This window comes from Atractosteus spatula, chromosome 9, assembly GCF_055471065.1.
Source record: "Atractosteus spatula isolate fAtrSpa1 chromosome 9, fAtrSpa1.hap1, whole genome shotgun sequence".
Classification (NCBI taxonomy): Eukaryota; Metazoa; Chordata; class Actinopteri; order Semionotiformes; family Lepisosteidae; genus Atractosteus; species Atractosteus spatula.
The window spans coordinates 51,309,624-51,331,953 of NC_142714.1; the positions used below are offsets into that span (position 1 = coordinate 51,309,624).

At 47.7% G+C, this 22,330-nt stretch overlaps 1 protein-coding gene across 1 annotated transcript; it reads right to left on the bottom strand.

Moving 5' to 3' along the window:
• Positions 1-227: 227 nt before the first annotated feature.
• Positions 228-22,326, bottom strand: inppl1b (inositol polyphosphate phosphatase-like 1b). Its single transcript, XM_088926002.1, has 27 exons — positions 21,038-22,326; positions 19,437-19,500; positions 16,241-16,379; positions 15,666-15,810; positions 14,963-15,103; positions 14,356-14,443; positions 13,284-13,373; positions 12,526-12,645; positions 11,705-11,819; positions 11,424-11,524; positions 10,702-10,804; positions 9,900-10,096; positions 9,149-9,266; positions 8,347-8,443; positions 7,939-8,077; positions 7,432-7,531; positions 7,163-7,251; positions 6,912-6,993; positions 6,466-6,555; positions 5,696-5,809; positions 4,909-4,997; positions 4,568-4,655; positions 4,280-4,435; positions 3,482-3,563; positions 2,013-2,817; positions 1,325-1,440; positions 228-647 (listed from the first exon to the last, which is right to left on the bottom strand). The coding sequence occupies exons 1-27, from the start codon at positions 21,172-21,174 to the stop codon at positions 554-556; spliced, it is 3,699 nt and encodes a 1,232-aa protein (XP_088782128.1). The 5' UTR covers positions 21,175-22,326; the 3' UTR covers positions 228-553.
• Between the last annotated feature and the right edge of the window lie 4 nt (positions 22,327-22,330).

The following is a 22,330-nucleotide window of genomic DNA, read 5'->3' on the forward strand; positions in this document are numbered from 1 at the left end:
ACACTCAATTTCTCCACAGTCTGAGGAACTGCAGTTTTCATGGACCTGTACTTACACAGCAGTGTGGGTTGTGGTGCTGAAAGACCAAAAGGCAAATCTTAGATTTAATGCTGCTGCTTCGATGGTATCACTAATCAAGCTGGTCATGAGGCTGTCTCACAGGAACAGGATACTAGAACAATAAATAAAAAGTAGCAGACCATGAGAATAAAAATAAAGCAAGCAAGCACGCATTAGAATTTAATCAGTCCTGTTTTAAAACCAAAACCAGCACTGCATTTGAAATTGAATGATTCATTTTGAGACTCGCTGTATGAGAGACTCAAAGAAAATGGTTTGATTGTAAGAGGAGATTTCTCCAGTCCTTCAGGCTGCAAACATTTCACCAGTGAAGTGTCAGGTGTCCAGTCTATGGTATTGCTGTTGAAGTCATAGGTCTTAATCTCCTTCAAACCAGGAAAGATCCATGCCTGGCAATGAAAAAAAACAGCAGGGGTCTCCTGGTTATGTCATTCCTTCCAGTTCTGTGGGACTTCAATCTGCCCCATTCCAATCAATCCCAGATTTTTGGCAGGTTCTCCAAGATCCGCCTCCGATGAGAGCGATTGATCACGCCGGCAGCATGCAGGTCTTCGTCGGTGATGCCACTGTCAAGAAAGCATCGAGACGTGAAGCTCTCTCAGTCCCAGAATCCCCTAACATGCTTGTCATTGATTGACACAATGGAGAAGGCTGCAGTTCTAAAAGGATGCGAGTAAGCACAAAGGAAACCCTTTCTCTATAGTCGATGGAAACAGAATAATGTTCAAATGAGTCAAATTCTTCTTTTGTTTGGAATGTTTTTAAAATGTACCCATGTCAATTCACATGCAAGAGCAACTCAACACTTAAAACCATTTCCAGGAGGAGTCACATGAGTTTATTTCTTTCTTAACAATTCTAAATTGTTATGATAAATGTGGCCATGTGGATTGTTCAGTAAAACACCTTATAATTTTTCAAAATAATTCGTTTTGTCACTGTAGTGCTTACAGTCTCTGTTTTTTACTGCTTAAATCCAATATTCAAAGATGTGCCAATATTTTGTACACGGAGCAAGTGTGTATTGCAATAAACCCAGAGCTGATTAAATTTCCGTTGTCTGACTTGACTTTGGTAAAGGAATCTGAGCTTCTTCAAAACAGATGTAAGTTAATGTACTTAAAAGGAAAAGCAAATTAATGTTTGTACTTGCATCACCACGCTTCTGTTGGCACAGCTATTTTCCGTCTGAGGAGGGAAGGAAAGATTGAGCAGATCAAAGACTGGATTAAACCCCCCTCACCTCAGAGCCTCCAGGTCATCCCAGCCGTTCAGAGTAAGGCCCAGCAGGTAGCGCTGCAGGCCCAGAGCACCGAGCAGCTCCCGGAGCGTCTCAGGAGCTCCGCGTGCTTCCACCGCCTGCAGACAGGGGGCAGCAGACACAGAAACACAATTATATAATTAATCAATCAGCTCTAGCGACAATGGATGTTGAATAATCCCTAAATCACCTCATTAGTGATAGTGCTGTTTGGGCACATCTGATGAGGCGATTTAACCTGCTGAATGTCAATACTGGCGAAAAGTAAGAAGCAAACGCACTGTATGTCAGCGAGTGTTGTGCAGAGGTGCAGAATGACACACTAATTGTCATGCATAACAAGCAAAGCACCTGCCGCTCCATTAATTACCGTAATTTTCTCATTATCAACATTTTCCAGATTGTTTACGGACGACAAGCAAGTTTATAACACACCAGCAATGGGCAGGTTTTCTAGGTCTCTTCCAAGCACCAGTACCTAAGAGCTGGAAGAAACCGTTTCATTGATCCCATTAAACCAACAATGAGCTTGATAACTGTTCTGGAATGAAAACCTGCAGACTCACTGGCTCCCAGGACCAGGACTGCCACCCCTGTGCTACACAAGTGCTTCAGCGATTTACACAAAATGCAGATGTCCGGTCAACGGAGGGGTTGTTTCACTAGCTACCTCTTTTTCCCAGAAGCAGCCGTGCTTGCCACTCCTCGAGGATCTGGGAACGTTGTAATTCGGATTCATCCCTTGACACCTGGGCACAGAGTACTCGCTCCCCGTTGGCTGGAAGTCCACCTCGCTTAGCGACTTGGCGATCTGCAGGGCGGTGAGGGAGTGGTCTCCAGAAGGACGGGTCTGGAGCCCAGCAATCCAGGGTGCAAGAGCTGGAGATCTGGACTGTGTCGCGGGCACGAGTGAGTAGATCGAGGGGGGCCGGTGCGCGGAGGAGGCAGGTCCCCGATGCAGTCTGGACTGATCCGTACTGTCCCTGGGCAGAGCCGGCTGGCCCTTCGTCCACACGGCATGGCTCGTGTAGGAGTATTTCCGCTGCTCGTGGGAGAGGGGTGAGTCATTGCCTGCATAGCCTTCATACAGGGAGTGGTCCTTGTAGACGTGGGTGTTTGGGTTTGGGGTGGGTTTTGCTGGAGACGCCAGTGCGGGCTTGTCCTTGGCAGGAAAGAGCTGATAGGAGGAGGGGGTCTGGGGCTGGCGCTCTCGGGGGGGTTTATAATATGGGAGGCACCCGGGGATTTCGATCTCGGCAAAGTTGGATCTGCGCGGGGCTTTGCCATCATGACTGGCTCCTACTGACACTCTGGGGAGCTGCAGGACAGAGTTCCTGCACCACCCCGCCTGCGGCTCTCTGTCGGAGAGCAGCTGGTCTTCTTCCACCTTCCTCAAGGCGGGGAGCCCTTCGAAGATGAAGTAGGCAGGGTTGGTGTAGCTGCTGGGAGCCCCACCAGAGGACGCCGGCTCACCGCTGGAACAGAGCAGAAATGTGAAAAGTCAAGCGCCCATACTGGTGGAGAACAAGAACTCTTTCCCCTTCGTCTGCAGAGCCAAGTCTGCAGAGCAGACATCTTTGAAACAAACTCATCTGTTTGCATGTCTAGGCTTAGCTTAATCACGCCTTTAATGATAAACAAAGACAAAGCAAAATTCGCCTCTGTTCCACTATGCCGTTATGCCATTACAGAAGAAAACTTTCAACATTTTGAATGTGTCTTTTTTTTTTTTTAGGCTGGAAATAGGTTTCTCCCCAGTTCATTCCACACATTCAGGAGAACAGAAACCACAGCGAGGTCATCGGATGTGAGCAACTGCTGACATTCAACACATTACTAGTTTGTTTAAGTCATTCAGGAAATAGGCCAGCGTGTGTTTCTCTTTTTCTGGCTTGACCCCATTGTGTCCTTGCAACACTTCAGTGTGTCCATTATCCATTGAAGGTGTGGATGTAGTTACATTACACATTGTAATATAGCACATTATCTTCTGAACTGAAGATTGAAAAAAGAACAGGGATGATAATAGCAATAAAGTGCACTGTGGAAACAACAGATTTGACAGGTTTGGAAAAGCCTGGCTCTTGTTAGTCTGTGTTTGCAGCAAGCTGATATCACTTTATACCAACTATCCCTCACCACAAGCTGGGAGTGTGGGTCTTTGGAGGCGACAGTCGACCTCTGACCTCCCCCTTCTCATCCTTCTCAAAGCAAAACCACTCTGTGCGAGACAGACAGGAACACGCATGTAAATAACATGTACACAACTGCAGACGTCAATCTATGCCAACTGAAAAGGTGTTAAATAGGAAGAACAGGATCACTGCAAGCAGAAGGCAGCTCAAGCAGCTCAGGTTCATTTCTCAATTTCTCTGACGATGTTGGACTAATGTGATCATTAGACACACACAGATTTTTTAAATTCTCCTTCTCTGAATTACATCACTTTTTTTGCAGTAAGCCCAATAACAGTGTGTGCAACTTCATTAAGATAACAGTGATATAGTGAGGTGTAGCTAGGAAGTGCAATAATACATAAATTCCAAAGTGACAGAACGTGGACCACCTAACCCTGCTTATTATATAATTGAAGACACTACGAGGGGTTAGAGCTTTGCCAAATAAAGTAGCATATTTCAGGGCTTCCTCAGCTCAGTTTAGAGACATTACAGAATAAACCTTCAAGGCCAATGTAAGAAACTGGCTAACAATTTTCGCTAGGCTTTGAAGTGCACGACACCTTGGGATGGGCACTTTAGAAAACACAAATCTGTTGTGTTTGCAGTTCTGCAGAAGCCGTGGGTATGATCTTAGGGTCATCCTTATCTTCCCTGCCTATAGATCAGGATGCATCTGCTTGTGGTCGACATCTCAGTGCCTATTGTGGGAGAACTGAAAGAGGAAGACACTGCAGGGATAAAGGGCAGCCCGGATTACCATAAATCCTCTCCCTTGTGCTGAGTCGGTCCTTAGGAACGTGAACCCTGACCCTTCCCCGAATGGAGCCCATCTCCTCTCCGCGGTGAGTCAGGAAGGTCTCAAACTGCTCCGCCGTGCTGCCAATGAGCGAGCGCAGCGCAATGCAGCACTCACCTGCAGGGGTAGACAGATCCCTGTGAGCCCGGAGCTGGAGGAGCCTGCTTTGCAAGATATTAGTCACATGACATCGTGTCTTTGCCAGAGCCTCACTGCGAACGGGAGTCATGGGCCAGGGGCTCTACCCACCGTAAGACTCAAAGCCGTCGCAGGACTTGATGGAGAGCAGCAGGTGCTGGTCCTGCAGGTACTCCATGTCTGAGAGGAGTGGGATGAGCTGCGGACGGAGAGGAAGGATGAGGGAGGTTGGTCTCGGAGGCAAAAGGTGAGGAGAGGAAGAGAGTCGCCAGAGGAGCGGAGGACCGCAGTGCATGAGAGAAAGAACGCAAGAAGAAGAGGCAGGACGGGCAGAGAGAGGCAGGAACTGAGAAAGAGAAACACACAGTGAGGAGTTTTGCAGGAGATCAGGAGGAGAGAATGAGCTAGCAAGCTGAAATTTCTGGTGAGTCAACGAGCAGTCAGCCTCTCACCTTGGGCAGGTGTTTGGAAGACCAGCCGAGCTTCAGGAATCCAGACACCTCACAGCTCTGAGTGTCGTTTTCGCTGGAGCGGTGGAGATCTGCACAAACAAGATCACAAACAAGAGACGCTGAATGACAGGCAGGATTAAAATTGTTTGATCGCAGCGGAGTGTAGGTGGATAGCCCATGAATAACAAGCTGCAGCCCTCATTCCCCCTAAAAAGCTGGGAGACCTCGTGTGAAACCCCTTGGGATACCCCTTGCAGTGGCAAACCCTTGGATGAGCTGTACTGGGGTCGGGTGGGCTAGAGTCTGGTTGCAAATCCTTGGCTCATCACCAACCTTCCTCTCACCTATTGTCACTGAGAACTGGATCATGGCTCCTGTTGCTCCACGGCTGACTGCTGTAGGCATTGTACGACTCACAGTGTGAAAGATGGCTTTGGCAGCGATATTACTGAGGAAGCTGATTAACAATTCATGGGATTTTTTGTAATAAACTGATGATGCCAAAAAAGCTACTAAATAATTTCATTGCACTCCAAAACCAAATATGTGAAGAGGTTTCTGTTCATAAGGAACAGATTCTGGGCAATTGATTGAAATTAAGTGCACTAGGATGTCCATCAGCATAGTAGCTGGAATGGTAGTGTGATAACACACTATCAAGGCTGCATGGTAATAGATTCTGAGGCACACATTACAGAACAATACAGTTTTAAAGATAATGTCTGATATTTGAAAACAATAAAACGTAACGCAGAGTTAGACTAGTTTTACTTGTTGAGACCCCCACCTTCCAGGCAGTAGGAATGAAACTCAATGAAGAACTTGGCTTTGCTGGATGTCTTCACGATGGCCTCAATGCCTTCCAGCTCAATCCAGGCCTGTTCAGTACTGGAACCAAGATCTGCTCAAACATCGTGGAGATACAAACATGCCTCAACCCACAAACCACAGGAGCCTCTTTAAATGGAGGTTTGAACAGCATTATATCAACGGGAAGTCAGATCAGAGTGAGAGAAGGTTTATGTTATATTTCCAATAAGACCATAGAGGAACACAGGTATGTTTTATGCAAGGAATAACTCTATAAAACACATTATGACTGTGAATGATGATTCTTGTAAGACACACCCTGTGTATACACCCATTCCCCAGGTCAAACTCAAGTGAGCCCTGCTGATGAGCCCTAACAATATCCTAACCATGTCCACTGCTGCTAATTTTGAATTCTTATGCACAAATTAGAAAAGCTTATACTAGACCCTTCTACTCCTTCTTCTACTCCTCAGCATTGTGAAGTAGTAAAAGCTAATTCATATTCATTTCCATAATTCATATTATTCCGACGTATGTAAATACACACGCATAATCTTTATTAACCAGTTTAACTTTTCTTGTGAATCCAAGGAAAAAAACATTATTTCCATATGTCAATGCAAAAGTATATTTGATTTGTGCTGGACTTGTAAGGCCTTAAAATAGAATATTGGACATGACTGTCTTTTGAAGGCTGAGCAGTTCCTCCCAGCGAGCACCAAGCCCCCACACCCATGACCTCACCTTTCTTGGAGACGAACTGTGATGTCACTCCTACTTGGAATGTTGCGAAGACAGGGGAGTGGTCACTGGTAATGACATCATCAGTACAGCCTGCGGACGCAGAGAGGTTGCTAAATGAGGGCGCGTATACTGTCCAGCTGACTCGTGGGAAGAACTGATTCATTCTGAGAATATGCTGCTTTCACTGTAATGTGGCTCAGGAATGTATGGTCCCTGAACTGGGCTGTGTTGGTTATGCTACAGAGATATCACTTTGATGTGAAGAAAAAGATTGAGGGAAGATAGAAATCTGAGGTCTTTTTTCTGTTAAACCAAGAGCGAGTAAGAAGTGTGTAACATTAACACATCCAAATCGGGGGAAAATTAATATAATCGGGGCCATTTGGTTATAGGTATTAGTGGGAAATTCTGAGACGTCCTCCCTTTAAATCATCTCTTCTGCTCACCGTAGGAGGTGCATTTGATGTGTGTTTCTGGGTAGGATTTCCAGAGCACGCGGTCACACCACGAGGGCACGTTGATCCGAACCTGCAGCAGTACAAGAATGCATGGCTGTGATTCCTCCTGACGCTGGATCTAGTGCCCAAATAACTTTTGCACCTTACAGCAAACCCTTCTTCCGAGCAGGGTCTGCTACACCCCTGTAGCAAATATCCATTTGTTTCCATCCGACTCGGCAGAGAGGAGGCACGCTTACCCCAGTAGACTTGTACTTCTGCCACAGGTAGCAGTCCCGGGAGCCCCGTTCATACCGATAGGTGGGTGGAAACGCAATCTCTTCTTCGTCTGCAGGGAGAAAGGGAGGAATACTGAAGGGAAGTCTAGGCAGAGGCCCGGGTTTTCAGCTAGCCAAGCTGGTTTTATTTGAAGTGCTCGAGCTGTGTATTTCATATATCCTGCGTTGCCCAGCTCCACTGTCCCCCCGGAGGGCCTAGCCAAGGCTGAGGAAGAGATCGGTCTACTCACTGAAGTGCAGGAAGGCCTTCCTCTTGTGGCGCTCGCGGGTCAGCTGATCAGCACACAAGAGCTCCTCAAACTCCCTCTTGGCCACATGCCTCAGGATCTCCTGCAGGGGGCGACAGTGAGTCACAGATGGTAAGTCTGGGATGGTCATCTTTCACAGTGCTCAGTGGTGCAATTTAACCATGCACTGTCCTTTCATCCAAAGGCATATACTCTATAGGAAAGGATACATAGTGATTGTGCACCTGCAGCCCCACTCACATGTTTAGGCAGAGGAGTGATAGAAATATTAGAATAAAAATGTGAAGGAGTTGCCAATGGCTCTTGCAATCTCCCTTCTATTTCTTCACATTCTTTCATTTTTTACATTCTTCTGCTTGTTGTCTCTCCCCCACAGCAAGACTAGAAATGAAGGCAAAACGTCCTCTGAATCAACTATGTTAACCAGTGGAAGCTGAAAGGTTTCAAACATGCTGTTATTACAGGAGCCTCCGGGGCAGTGGGACAGACCTGCACGTCCAGGTCCAGGCGATAGTTGAGATCTCCAAACCAGAAGAGGTGAGTGAACCTCAGGCTGATGTCGAAGTAGCTCAGCTGCCTGTCGCCCAGGGACAGCAGCCTCAGGATGTCCTGAAGATTCTGGTTCCTCCTGTGGGCACACACACACACACAGCCCCTTATTGAGCTCCTGGGCTACAGGACAGGGTAGGGTCTGAGCCAGGATCACAGAGACAACCTGAGCCAACAGCCTTACACCAGCAGTCCCTGAGCAGCTCGGTCCTGATACATGGAGCTGAGAATCCCCAGCTGTAGAAGGTCCATAGGCAGACCACGCAGAATGCCACTGTGACCCAGAGCGCCATGAAAGCGTATCAGCTGGCTATGACTGGTGCTCACCACCTGCCTTGGCGAATGTACCTGAGGGTTTTCTCGCTGCCGGAGGTCAGGTGGCAGTTGACGAACCCAAAAGAGGTGCCGTTGAAGTGGAAAGAAACGCCCACCGCGCCCTTGTTCCCTGGAAGCACAAGCAGGGGTAAAAAACACCCAGAACTTGCATCTGGAGCCTCCAGACACTGCAAAACGTGAGCTTGCAGCCCCACCGAGGCACTGGGATCTCAAACGTCCCGCAAGGGGACAAAGGATATTAGCCCACCAGCAAGTTCAAAACTGTTGCAGATTACTGCATGGGATTAGAAGACTGATAGTGTTGACGGGCATTTTTCATTTTGCCAAAAGCAGCTGGGAACAGTGCTACAAGAGATGCCGTATAGTTTCTGAAATTTTGATTATCAGCCCATCGGGTCAGAAGGAAATTTCTTTGATGTTTTAAGCTGCTTGGCTTTAGCTTGTCAGACCATAGAATCTGATGGGAACCAGTGAGGAAGAAGGAAGACTGACTAACAGAACCAATGTTTGTCGATGAATTATTTAAGATACTGCTGTAACACAGTCACAGTCCTGTATGACCTCAGTTTCCAGGAATTTAGTCAACCCTATTACGCAATGTGCAACTGGGCTCACTATAGAGTTACAGACTGAGTGGCCTGTGTCTTTCAGAGATTAACTCAATTCAGCCTACATTCTCTTTGCCTAACAGCTTTTTCATTTCCGTATGATCTGAATTGATCAATATTTCAGGCCTTTGCTTCTTGTGATTGTCCTGCTGGTCAGCGCTTGGTGCCAACCTGAAGCCTGTCAGGCAGGTCTTATGGTTCCATACCTAGAGTGTTGCCCAGGCCAGTCTTCACGCTCGCCGTACTGACATGGCTGATGCGGTTCTCATGCTCTGGTTTCACAAACACTGCAAGCCTGATATTCCACAGGGACTGCAGCGCCACCTGCAGGACACAGGGAGAGCAGCGGCCGGGAATGGCTCAGTGCACAAGACAGTAGTCATCACATCTGCTGATCATGAGTCTTTCACATGCAACATCGCTGATACGGACAGAGTAGATCAAAACCGATAGCCGATGTCATTAAGAAGTAATGAGGAAATCAAAAACATAGTACATTTGGAGAAAGACATATCTGAAAATCATTTTTAGTATCAGATACAGGTATGTATTAGTGTTTAGGTTTGTATGAGTGAGTGGGAGTGAGTTAGGGTAGGGAGGGGTGCACACTAGGCATTTAAGAATGACAACACACAGAGGCGTTTCAGAAGTGTCTGGGCCCCTGGTTACAGACGCCAGCAGCTCCTTGTACCTGGGTTATTTATCAGGGCAGCCAGAGCGTCATTCACTCTCGTGGGTCTTGTGTGTGCTGGGACAGGAGACACTCCTGCACCCCCCAGCAGGGAAGAGGAGTACACTTTCCCACTGAGCCCGTGCTGATCTGTTGACGTTGAAGAGCTTGGGTGGAAACGCAAGCAGAAAGGCCTGGAGCCCCCTGAGGAGGGCAGGTAAGGATTGCAGCATGTGTGCCTCCTGTCCTACAGAGAGGGGGAAAGAGGGGATGGGGGCAGCACTGACCATCTTGTAGTCGATGTGGGTCAGGGTCTTCAGCGTGGCCTTCAGCTGCTCGGCCCACTCTCTCTCTCCCTGCGGGTTCTCCTGAGTGCCGATGGCGTAGACGTCGTGAGGCAGCGCCGCCATCGACTCATCCGGAACCCGGCCCAGGCCGGAGCAGGACACCCAGGACAGCAGAGGGCTGGGGGGCGGGGAGCCGCCTGGACATGGCAGGACAGGAGGGTAGAGTCACACACAGTATGAGTGCACACACTCACATGCCCACCACAGCTTGTCTGCATACTGCATCTCTGCATTCACTTGAGTACAGTAGGCAGCATCTTAGCCAAGATATTCCACCACCTACTAAAACTATACCTTGAGCTGCTCTAGTGACCATATCTGGTGCTGGGAAATTTGAGATCTGCAAATGATAAGAATCCCCCCCCAGAGGGAGAGATGAGGTCTAGCATCAGGCTAACTAGACTTCGGGCATCAGAGGGACAGATATCTGCAGTTAAATGTGTTCAAGATCAGACATGACAGGACTACTTCCTGTTTGCCACCCTCTGCTGTTCTCTTTATAATTGAAGTTCGAAGCTCAAAGATAAAATACAATGTATCTTGGAGATGCAGAGGAATTTCCTACAGAAAACAGCACCATAGAGATCGGGCTTTGGTAAATTCCCGTCCTGTGAATACATACAGTAGGTGTTTAATTTTCGTATGTACTTTTAAGCTTTTACGTGCTCTAAATTTGTTCCAACATGACCAAGCGCTCACAGGCATACGAAGATCCATGGATTGAACAGTACTGCCATCTCACCCATGTTCCAGGTGCCCACGAAGACAGAGATGACGTCGGGCTCACTCTGCGGGGAGTGCCTCATCTTCATCAGCTGCAGCAGCTGGCAGAAGGCCTCCCGTTTCTGATACGAGGAAGGAGAGAGAGAGACGGTGAAGCGTTTTCTCTGTTTCTCAGTGCTCAGCTTGCTCCATGCTGGTGAGATGCTATCCTGTCTTTATCCTGTCTTATCCTTATCTCTTGTAAGTGCTATCCTGTCATGGAAACTATAGGACTACAGTGCATTTAAAGCTGTGAATAGGAAGTATTTTCACAAAGGGTTTTGGGAGAATGGAACTTGCCGATAGGTCCCTCGACTGGGACCTTTCTTGTATTCCTCTGTTCTTATACCTTCAAGTCAAATCTTTGTCGAATCTGCAAAACCATCAAGTAAAGACGGCCTTAAATTTTAAGTGCCTGACAGAAGCATGCCACTCTTGTTTCTGAAATCTGAAAGGGTAGATGTCACTGTGGGCACACAACTGAAGCACAATCAGTCTAGGTGGTGGCAGGATCGTGGTGGTTGAGATTATAAATTCATTGAACCTGCTTAGTGCCATAGTATCCAGGCAGGAGACAGAAAGCATAAGAACATAAGAAGGGTTATCAATCGGTCTATCTATCCTCAGTCCTCCCTATCGGACAGTAAAGGTCAGGAAAGGACAGCTCAGCGCGAAGGAGAGGGGAGTGGGGGGTCTGCTCACCCGTGCACTCTCGAACACTATCTCCCTCGGGGACGTCCTGTGGCCGGCCAGCACCATCCGCAGCCTGGTGGGGGCGCTCTGGAGCTTCACCAGCTGCAGAACTGACACAGGCGGGCACCGTTAGGAGCTGGTGCTAGCTAATCTCCTAGGCAGTAGGAGGTGCATGCAGGCGTGAAGCAGGGCTGGCGAGCGGTATCAGCCGGAATACAGTCTGACAGGCGTGCTGAGAGGCAGTAGTTTCGGGGAGAGGGAGAGCTGGAACACGTGCCACACGTACTCACTCCTGTCATGCGGTACTCTCTCCTCACAGCCGACTCCAGGCTTTCTGTCAAACACCAGCAGGCCGGCGTCCACGTCCACCAGCAGGGCCTGTCTGCCGCAGTGCACCACCTTCACCTGGGACACACAAACACACACGCACGCTGACTCGGGCTCTGGGCCTGCTGGCCTCCCCCACCCTCACGCTCTGCCTCTCAGACTTTGAAATCCCATCACCCCAGCATCGCCACACGTCTGTCCAAGGAGGTAAAAGAAGACAGATGTCTTAATTTATTTGATTTGGGTTTCTTGGTGTTTGGGCTCATCAGCAGTGAGCAGGATGGCTCATGGCAGAGATCAGTTGTCATGGTGCTGCCACTGTGACCCATGTGCTGAACTTTACACCCTTGCTTACTGAATTGCCCCAGCTCAGAGAATTAAAGATTAACTGGAAAAAAAGAGATTTGCAATGGAAGGGAGGTGCCAAGGTAGCTTAATGCTGTGTTATTCTGACCCTGTGGTGGCAGGGGCTCCTGTGACAAGAGAAGAGACGGCCTTCACCAGCAGCACTGCCTGCCTGCCCTAATCCTATTTAATCCACAGCTGAAGTGCTGCCTAATTCCGCTTGACACATCCCTGTGTATTCCTGATTCCGAAGCTGCAGCACGTGCTCAGGGACTTTTTCATTTTTTCAACTCAATGAAGAATTTCTAAGACACTGCAAAATCTTTCAAGGTCAGTCTGCACACAGGAGGTGCTGTCTGTTTCAGAAAGATGCCGAGCACTGCGCTGTGGCTCGCGGGCAGGCAGCCGCGGGTGAGCCTGCAGGAGCCCCTTCACTCACCTGGAAGGTGTGGACGGCTGTGGGCTTGCCCTCGTTACGAGGCGGAGCTGGCTCAGGGGGCGGGGCCGCCTGCGAGGTCAGGTTGTGATTGGACACTGCCTCCTGCAGAGCCTTCAGCACCTGCACAACAGGTAAAAACCGCTGAGACGGCTCTTTCACTCATCCCCGATTCCACATCGCTCCTCACCAGCTGAGCCAGGGCACACCAGCTAGAGTTGTGTCCTCTGAACGTACTCACCGACTAAAGAGTTTCTAGAGGCTATTTATTCAGAAACCCTTCTAGCATGATGTTCGGTTGCAGAGTCCATCAGAGAGGCCTGGCCTTCTGAGGTGCACTGTCTGTGGCTCTCCTTTCATCACACCAATCACTGGGGCAAAGAGAGTTACTCCCCCACAAGGCACCAGGTCAGCTGCCTGATCAGAGAAGTGCTTTGGGGTTTTGAAACTTGTCAGTATTTCATTCAGACACAGGACAGCCTTTGGCAGATCAGACAAAGCCTGGGACTTGTCACTATTAAATTTGATTTCACATTTTACTGTCAAATAGAACTACCACCTCTTATCTTCATATAAGGGTTTTAATGTGTTTGTGTGAATATGTTTCAGGTGCTCCAGTTTACTTCCAGAGACATGCAGGTATGATTAGCTACTGTAAATACTGCAGCCCCTGTCTGGAGGTCTCCAGTGGTCCTTTGTGGTCAGTCAGCCACAGCTTTCAATCCATGCTACAGTAATTCCCCTAATGTAGGTCCCAGTACCTTCTTTTCCAGGGACGAAAGCAGGCTGCACAGGGCTGAAATCTTACAGATCAGGCTGTCCAGATCCAAGTCCCCCCCCTTTCCTGTACCCTGGGAGAGGGAGAACAAGAAGGAAATGGTCAGAGGTCATCTTCACAAAGGACAGACCGAAGGAGGCACAGAGACAACAGAAATGTTGTTCATAAGGATGAAAAAAAACCCAAAAGATTATGAGAGATGATAGATGGAGAAGACATGGCTCACTAAACATTAGACATTAAGTCACTTAAATTGACAATCAAGCTATTAATCCCATGAAAGAATATAGCTCTGAATCAGAAAGAATTCCTCCTCATGTCCAGTTATTATAAAGACTGCTGTTCTAGAACACAGACAGTTCAAGGAAAACAATAGTTACTGTCCCATGTCACACTACTCAATAAAATGTATTTGCATCGCATAATTCTACGCTTCTATTTTGCTTGATAGAAATCGGCAATCACAACTTTTATTACAATGTGGAAAAAATAATAGAGGATAAAATCCATTATCTTTGAATAACCGTAATACCTGTACATAGGTATACATAAATAATATTTTCTGGCTTATTTCTGTGTAAAGTACAGGCAACATCATGTAAAGCAACAACTTGTGTTCGATTCTAGACAAATAGCAGGCTAGTTTCGCTGTGAACAGTAGAGGGCGCCTCAAGACACATTTTCACAGCAGATATGTGTCTTCTGATACAGCCGTCAGAGGAAAGAGTCCCTGGCATAGTGAGTTCTTATTTTATTTCGCTGGAAACTAACTGGTCTTTGAATGGCAGAACAAATACGAGAAAAGGGATTTCAGTCAATGATTGTGTTCCATGGATGCAGAACTCTTTCTTACTGTGAAAGAAAACCTCTGAGGTACTAACAGTCTGAGGTACTAATTGTATTGGACTTGTTTCTTACAGCGCTGCACGTTTTCTGATTAGGTTTGTCCAGACAGCACCCATGCTCACAGGTCATCTCGGGTCTGGAAATGATCATTTCCGGGGGAGAAACTGAGCTGCGGACATCTGGGCCCGAGGGGGCTAGGAAAGGCTTACCTGTGACCTGGAGGAGGTGAGGGGGCAGCTGGGATGGTCAAACACTTTGGCCAGCGTCTCCAGACTGGAAAGGGTCAGGTCAATCTCACTGCAGGCAGATGGAGAGCTGGTCAGAGAGCATGATCCTGGCTACTGTAACAGCTCACCGCTAGGCCTCTGGCCCCAGTGCCACCAGCCCTGCCTGCAGGGGTTTGGCACAGGGCCGCAGGGACAGAGCAGGCCCCTGGGCACCATGAGGGCAGAGACAGTTCTGGGGCTTTGCCGAGTGTGACCGGACGCTAGCTGAACTTTGGACACGCTGGACCCAAGCTTCTGGGGGATTCAATCACTTGTTCTCTGGCACTGAAGGGCTGCTGGGGACAGCAGAAGCAGCCTCAACCAATGATGTGGAGCCCTGCTGCAATTAGTCAATCAGTTCTTTCTCCTCCTTGACATGCTCTTCTAATAGCAAGAACATATACGTTTATCACAGACTTGGAATCGGGAGGTAATGCCTAGTGCCTTAGCCCAGGGCTGAACCAATGACTTAAATACTGAGGTGTGACTTCCAAATGACTGTGGTGATAATGACCCCTTTAGGTGGCAGTGTGTAAGTGCAGGCTGGTACCTGTGCAGACCCTGGCAAGCACTGCTCAGTGTCCTGTTGAAGAAGAGCAGGCTGGACCCCCCCTTGCGCAGCCCGTCCAGGTCCAGCAGCATCTCGTTCCGCAGGTACTCGCTCAGCGGGCCAATCACATCCCTCGACACACTGCAATCACAGGAACACTGTGAGCCAATCACATCCCTCGACACACTGCAGTCATAGGAACACTGTGAGCCAATCACATCACTCGACACACTGCAATCACAGGAACACTGTGAGCCAATCACATCCCTCGACACACTGCAGTTACGGGAACACTGTGAGCCAATCACATCACTCGACACACTGCAATCACAGGAACACTGTGAGCCAATCACATAATTTGACACATTGCAATCACATGAGCACTGTGAGCCAATCATATCGCTCAACATGCTGCAATCACAGGAGCAGTATGAGCCAATCGCAGGGCTCAACAGGAACAATACCACTACCATAAGTAAATCAGCTAATGAAAGTCCTAAACATGATGTTTCTGCATTTAAGCAATTTAAATGACTCGAGTGCCTTTTAATTGAATTGAATAGTGGAGGTGTCTAGCTGCTCAGCAATTCAACACTCACAGGAGTTTGTAAAACATAACGTCACTGCTGACGCATTTGGATCTGACTAAAAGCCAGCGGTCAGAGAGAAGGATATAGATTCTAGTCCTGCCCTGTTTCTGTACCTGCCAGTACAGGAGTCCTGCAGTCTCTGGAGGAAGAGGAGGTGGGGGCCCGGTAGGCTGGGGCAGGCAGCTGTGGCTGCTGAGCTGGCTGTGGCCTGCGCTGGACTCTGACTCCTGACCACACCAGGCTTCTCGTCTTCACCGTCTGCAGGAGGGGAAACAGAGTCACAGGGGCCTCTCCCATTGTCTGATCTGCCCCACTTCACCACACGGGGTATTCCAACTCTGTCACCACAACCACGAAACCACCACAGCTCGCAAATGTGTAGAACATGCCTCTACCATGAAATAGACTATCAAGAGCCGCTGAATTAAAAGGTTCAGTGCTGCCATTGAGCTAGCATGCGTGTGACCTATCACCAGGCACAAAGCAGAGGAGAGGAGAAACACACCATTACGTTGTATCTGAGGTGCTCATTCTAATGACAGGGTCTTTTAAATCCATTACCTGTAATTTATGTGACACACAGGCGAACCACTGGAAGACCGAGTCTCTGCAAGTCTGAAGTTTCCCTATTCTGACGGGAGGGTTCAGAAACCACCGCAGTCTGAGAGCGTCCAAGACGGGCCCTCACCTGAGCCCTCGTTCCCTGACTCAGCCTCGCGCAGCACAGGGTACCGCAGTGGGGTCACCAGGCCCTTGTGGGGCTGCTGGTACCCCAACACCAGGTCCGCCAGCGTCCGGAAACAGTTCGCCTGCACCCCCTGGGACGTCTGTAGGATAAAGTCACCCATTATTCTGACACAGTGCTGTCAGCACTGTTTAGCGGGAGACAACAGGTTTTACACACTAATGGCAAAGGAAGAGCCTTTCAGTGCCTGTCTAATACTTTTCTATTATTACAAAAATATTACAATGGCAATTATTACTACAGTGAAACACAAACTTAAGAGCAGAAGAAGAAAATACTTGTAGGTGCGGAACAGAAGGCATTCCTTTACCAAGAGGGTTGTGGGAGAGTGGAACAAGCTGCCCAGCCATGTCGTGGATGCCAAGAACTTGGTTTCTTACAAGGAGCAGCTGGATGAGATTCTGGGATCAATTAGCTACTAATTACCGAATGGGCTAAATGGGACACATGACCTCTTGTTTGATACCTTTCTGACAGCATGTTCTTATTATTAAGCTGTTGCTTCTGACGATGATTATGGTGATTAGAATTATTACTATAAAATTATACTGGCTTTATTTCTTCAGAGTGGAAGAGCTATAATTTTACATCCGGGGTTAATAATGATCAAGTACCTTCTAGTCTTGGTGCTGTTATTTTCAAGTGCCTCGTTCAGTGGACAGCTGGCTCTTTATGGTGCCAAAAAAAAACAAGGACTGGGGGTGACACTCCCTCACTCACTAAGCCCCAGTTGAAAGAGTGCACCAGAGCATTAAACAACAGCCAACTCAGATAAACAGATTTAAACAGATAACAAGTATTGACTAAAATGACCCTGTACAATCGAACAGTTTTATGTCACTTTATTCCACAATTATGACACATGTAGCTCATGCAACTGTCCCATGAGCTGCTGCAACCAGTAGAAAGGAGATGTATAAGCTGGTATTTAGGCCACTTTTTTAAATAAATGTCTTTTACCGGAAACATCTGAATTTTCAGCATGTGGTTTATGCTCTGCAGAGCAGCTGTTGTTCTTTTTTTTGTGCTAAATTCATATGTGGCGATTCATTCTGCTCATCCATTGCAAACGAGGAGAGATGAATCCCCTGGGTTTCTGCGGCCCAGGCTGGGCTCTGGAACGGAAGTTCAGAGGTGCAGGGTTCTCTTTTGGAGGAAACAAGAAGCGGCTAGATCTCTGCGTGTGCTGAAGAGAGAACCAGTACATCTGAAAGTCCAGCTGTCTGCCTGGGAGATGATGTCAAAATCAGCCACATCCTGCAGTCTGCCAGCACTGAGAAACTGCAGAGCGGGAGTCAGTGTGACAGCTCTGTCTGCGCGCCGCACTTCCACACGAAGCCCACTCACTGAGGAGAGTCACACTGCTTTCTGCAAAAGCTTCGAAGTCACAATATTAAAAATGAAAATATCAAATTGAATGTTTTGCAGATATTTCAGTACTCATACATCCATAAAGGCAGTTCACAATTCAGAACATGTTTTTGTGATGTCCAGAAATTATTTTCTTCTATTTTCTGCTATTCTCTGGCATTTCAAGCCATGTTGTATCCTGGCTACAGATGGTACAAAATGTTGTGGTCAGGCTTTTAACTAAAACTAAGAAGTATGACCATATTACATATGTGCTAGCACCCTTGCATTGGCTTCCAGTGTAATTCAGGATTGATTCCAGCCTGAATGGCTTTGTTCCCTTTTACCTACAGATACCCTTAATTGTATATGTTCCTGGGTGGCTTCTGTGATCCCAGGACGCCGAGCTGCATAATGTATTTAAAAACTGATATTGATGGAGGCCTTCAGTTACAGAGCTCTTGCATTCTGGAACGATTTCTTTATTTTTGGACAGAAAGCACCAGCACATTTTTATAATCTTCTTTCTTCATAAAAACATTTGTATTTTCATTTGATTGTCCTTGTGGTTTTATTGCTTCATTGTTCTTGTTTTAATTGCATTTCGTCCTTTGTTATTCTTTATAGCAGTTTTAGCTTTTATAACTATAAATCTATTTAGCTTTAGTATTTCCTGTTTATATTGCCTGTTACTTTATTACTTTAGTAATGTCTTTTTTAATGCACAGTGCTTTGAATCATCACTTTTCTGCAAAATATGCCATATTAAGTGAAGTCTGATAGAAGTCTGATAGCTACAGTTGTGTTGTATAGACAGTGCAAAGGAATGTACTGTACATGCAGTTTTGTGGGATGGTTTTTGTGTTGTTTTTGCTGGGGTTACTTAAGAACAGACAGTGCTGCTCATTAAAAAGATAGGCCCCGCAGCTCTCTGGAACAAACACAGCACATCTTATACTCCCTTTACTGCTGTGGACATGCTCCTCAACTCTCATATGACCGAGGTTGATATTTCATTAAGGAGAACATTACTTTTCTTTTCCAGAGGAAAGCCTTCTGCTCAATAGTTGCAGGCAATCTAAAGTTTGTATTTGGAGGTGCTATGTAAAAACCACATCTGACCTCTGGGGGTACTTCTCATCAGTTAGTTTGCACAGTTGGGCTGGGATTAAGATCCTTGCAACTTAAATAAATTATGCAAGCATTCGGTTTAAACATGATTTCCCTCTTCTGTTAAAACCACTGTGTATCGCACTCTCTTACAAAGCAAGCAGTGATTCAAGGCAGATGTTATCTTAGGATAATGTACTAACCAATACTGACCCAGTTCTAAGGGTCCAGTGTAGCCAATATCAGGCCAATGGTGATACAGTTATGAATGAGGTTATGGAGACAAAGCCTTCAGTCCACTCCAGCTACAATGTATATTCACTGCAATTTTATCTGTAACATCTTTTTACTGTACATCACCTTGTACAATTCTTTCTTGTTAAATACATAGGATAAGGAGACATAAGTAGAGTTAATAAAGAAACACAGATAAAGAAGGACTGACCTAATTGTCCTTTTCATTGAAATTCACGTGGGCTAAAAGTGGTCAGCTCTGAGCTCAGCTGTAGCTTCCGAGCCAATGTCTAACCAAGCTGACTTACTGTTTGTGTCAGCCCAGTGTTTGCTGGTTGTCTGGGGGCAGTTTTCACATTATTTCAATGGGACACCTTTTTCTTTAAAAAAAAAAACTCCAGAGTTCTCTCAACCCAGAAAAGAGAGACAGTCCATCAGCACTTACCTGAACTGCCAGCAGCCCCTCCTCGTCAGGCAGGATTCGGTAAGTGTGGACATGACGCTGGAAACTGTGAGGACAATAATAGCCAGTATTACCACACTCCCGCTTCCCGCCTGCTAAACGCTACTACAGGAGGACTAGTGAGCTTGTAAAAAACACTGACAGACAAGCCAGTAAACAGGAAATGATTTACAAGCACAGCCTGGTGTAAAAAGTCCATGCATTTTCATTCTTTACTCTGACTCATTCTTCAAAATAGAGCTTGAAACCTATTCATGCTTCCCAAATATGTCTGGTAAACCCAACACCCATGTGACTTTTGTGCAGAGTTCCTCATGTTTGTAAAACAGCATATTACTCCCATAAGAAATATCAAAACTAGCTGTCTTAGTCCTCTTTAGGGCAGAACAGACAGGTTCAGAAACATGGATTTCCAAAATTTAGCAGAACCCTCATTTAAAGAAGGCAATCCAGACTCTATTTAAGTTCTCAGGGGAACTAGACCTTATTTTCTCTACAATTTGAAGAAAAAAGCATGCAGGCAGAATTAACATATATATGTATGTATTACCCAGACGGCATTTTCAATAGTTTCAGAATGTTTTAAGGAATTAATATATAAAATAAAAGAATAACTAAGTGGTTTGTGTGTGCTTGTGTGGATATGAATCAGTGGTGACCGCAGGCTCTTAAATTTATTCTGCAAAAACTGTTTGAAACGTCTGCAGGGATCATCTTCCAGGAATGCTGCTGCTGGAGAGAGTCCGAGTGGAAAGTGTGCAGGACAGCAGCCAGAGCACACTCCCTCCAGCAGAGCCAGGCTGGGCTTCAGGGCGTCTCTCTGCTTTCCAGTGGACAGAGTGTGTGTCCCCCTGTCACCCTGCACACTCTACACACCCTCCACACCCTCCACTCCCTGAACACTCTCCACACCCTCCACATCCTGATCCCTCTCCGCACCCTGAACTCCCTCCACACTCTCCACACCCTCCACACCCTGAACACTCTCCACACTCTCCACAACCTCCACTCCCTGAACACTCTCCACACCCTCCACATCCTGATCCCTCTCCACACCCTGAACACCCTCCACACTCTCCACACCCTCCACACCCTGAACACTCTCCACACTCTCCACACTCACCACACTCTCCACACCCTTCACACCCTGAATACTCTCCACACTCACCACACTCTCCACACCCTTCACACACTGAACACTCTCCATACTCTCCACAACTTCCACACCCTTCACACCCTCCACACCCTGAACACTCTCCACACCCTCCACATCCTGATCCCTCTCCACACCCTGAATGCTCTCCACACCCTGAACGCTCTCCACACCCTCCACACTCTGTCTTCACTATTTACTACACTGCATCCTGCAGAAACAGATCCTTCTGCTGCTCTAGAACACAGCTGGCTCTGTGTTCTAGACCCCGTGTACTTATTGAACATCCAATTCCAGACAGTCACGTCAGAAGAGTTAATTCACTCCAGAACTAACTCACGGGCAGAGGCCAGGATTTTATTACGAGGCCTACAATCACACAAGTTCATTGCTCTAGATCTCGTTCACACACGTGCTGGCAGTTACTCACAGCAGACAGAGGGCGTAGGCTCCAGGCACTGACTCGCTGTCCCGCACCAGGAAGCTGCCGTCTCTCCCTGCCCTGGCCAGCAGGTCCTCCGCCTGCACCCGACTGATGTCCCGGTGGTACCACGCTGCCATCGCCATGGCGATACCCACTAGAGATGCAGGCTAGATAGGTCTGGAGCGGCACCGGGAGGCTCTCTCGGTTTGCAGCAGCCGCTGAGAGGGGTCTCCATCCAGGACCCCCCGTGAAGCAGCGAGGCGCAACACTCCTGAGAACCTGCTGGACTCCTGTCTCCCAAGAGGACCCAAACTCCTGAGCCCAAATGGCACTGTGTTCCCGGGTACCGGCACTGGTTAGCATCCGCTGAGTGACAGAGGAAACCACTTATACATCGTCAGCCATCTTCACTCACAACGAGACAATGCAGTGCAAAGCACGCAGGGAAGACAAAGCAAAATGAATCCGATCCAGACAGTAGCCCTTGCCTCTGGATTGATCTGCTCCCGGACGAGAGCTGCACCTCAAAGCCAGATGCGGGACTCTCCTACGCCAGCCAGAACGGAGCGCAGGTGCAGGTTATTTAGGGGAACTGTTGCCATCCATCTGAATTTGCATCTTGTCCCCTCAATTCGTAGGGCTGCCCGAGGCAGCAGCTGAATCAAGAAAAGAAACGAGGCTCTTCTTTTGCAGCAAAGCGACCCAAACAACCCGCTAGGAAGAAAAAAAACTTTCTATGCAAAGCCCATCCTACCAGTCCTGGAGACGTCACTTAGGACCAAGCGTTTTAAAAGCACAGCAAAGTCTTTTAGCACAACTTGACAAAATGTGAGATTCCTGCAATTTCTCCAAATATGGGCGTGGAACACCCCTATAAAGTTCAGCTGACTGCTGTACTTCTAGTACGGCGCCCCGGGGCTGATCAGTAACTCATGCTCAACCTCCCCCGGCCTCCTGGGAAGCGTCTCTGGTCTCTGCACCCTTCCCCTCTCCCAGAGGCAGCGTGTCTCTGGAGCTCTCTCACGCCTCTGCCACGGAGAGGAACAACAGCTGCCTGCCCCCGAACAGCACGGGGAGAGGAAACAGCTCTCAGCTCTGGGAGGAAAAAAAAAGCCAACAGCACAACCTCGCTCTGGGTTCACCTCTGCGTTTGAGAAAATCCTCGCCCACCTCCTTGCTGTGACCTCTCTCCAGCTGAGCACGACACCTGGCTGCTCTGTCACCTCCTCCCCTCCAGCTACAGCTACCAGCCCAGGTGGGGCGGCCCGGCTTGCCTCTGTCTCACTTTCACTTTCTTCC

Bases quoted from the DNA above. Each gene is read 5' to 3' on its own strand.
- inppl1b (XM_088926002.1), bottom strand. From the start codon at position 21,174: ATGGCGATGGCAGCGTGGTACCACCGGGACATCAGTCGGGTGCAGGCG. The intron at 10,097-10,701 runs GTGAGATGGCAG...TGCCATGTCCAG, and splicing joins CGTGGGCACCTGGAACATGG to GCGGCTCCCCGCCCCCCAGC. The intron at 3,564-4,279 runs GTAATCCGGGCT...TGTCTCGCACAG, and splicing joins CACAAGGGAGAGGATTTATG to AGTGGTTTTGCTTTGAGAAG.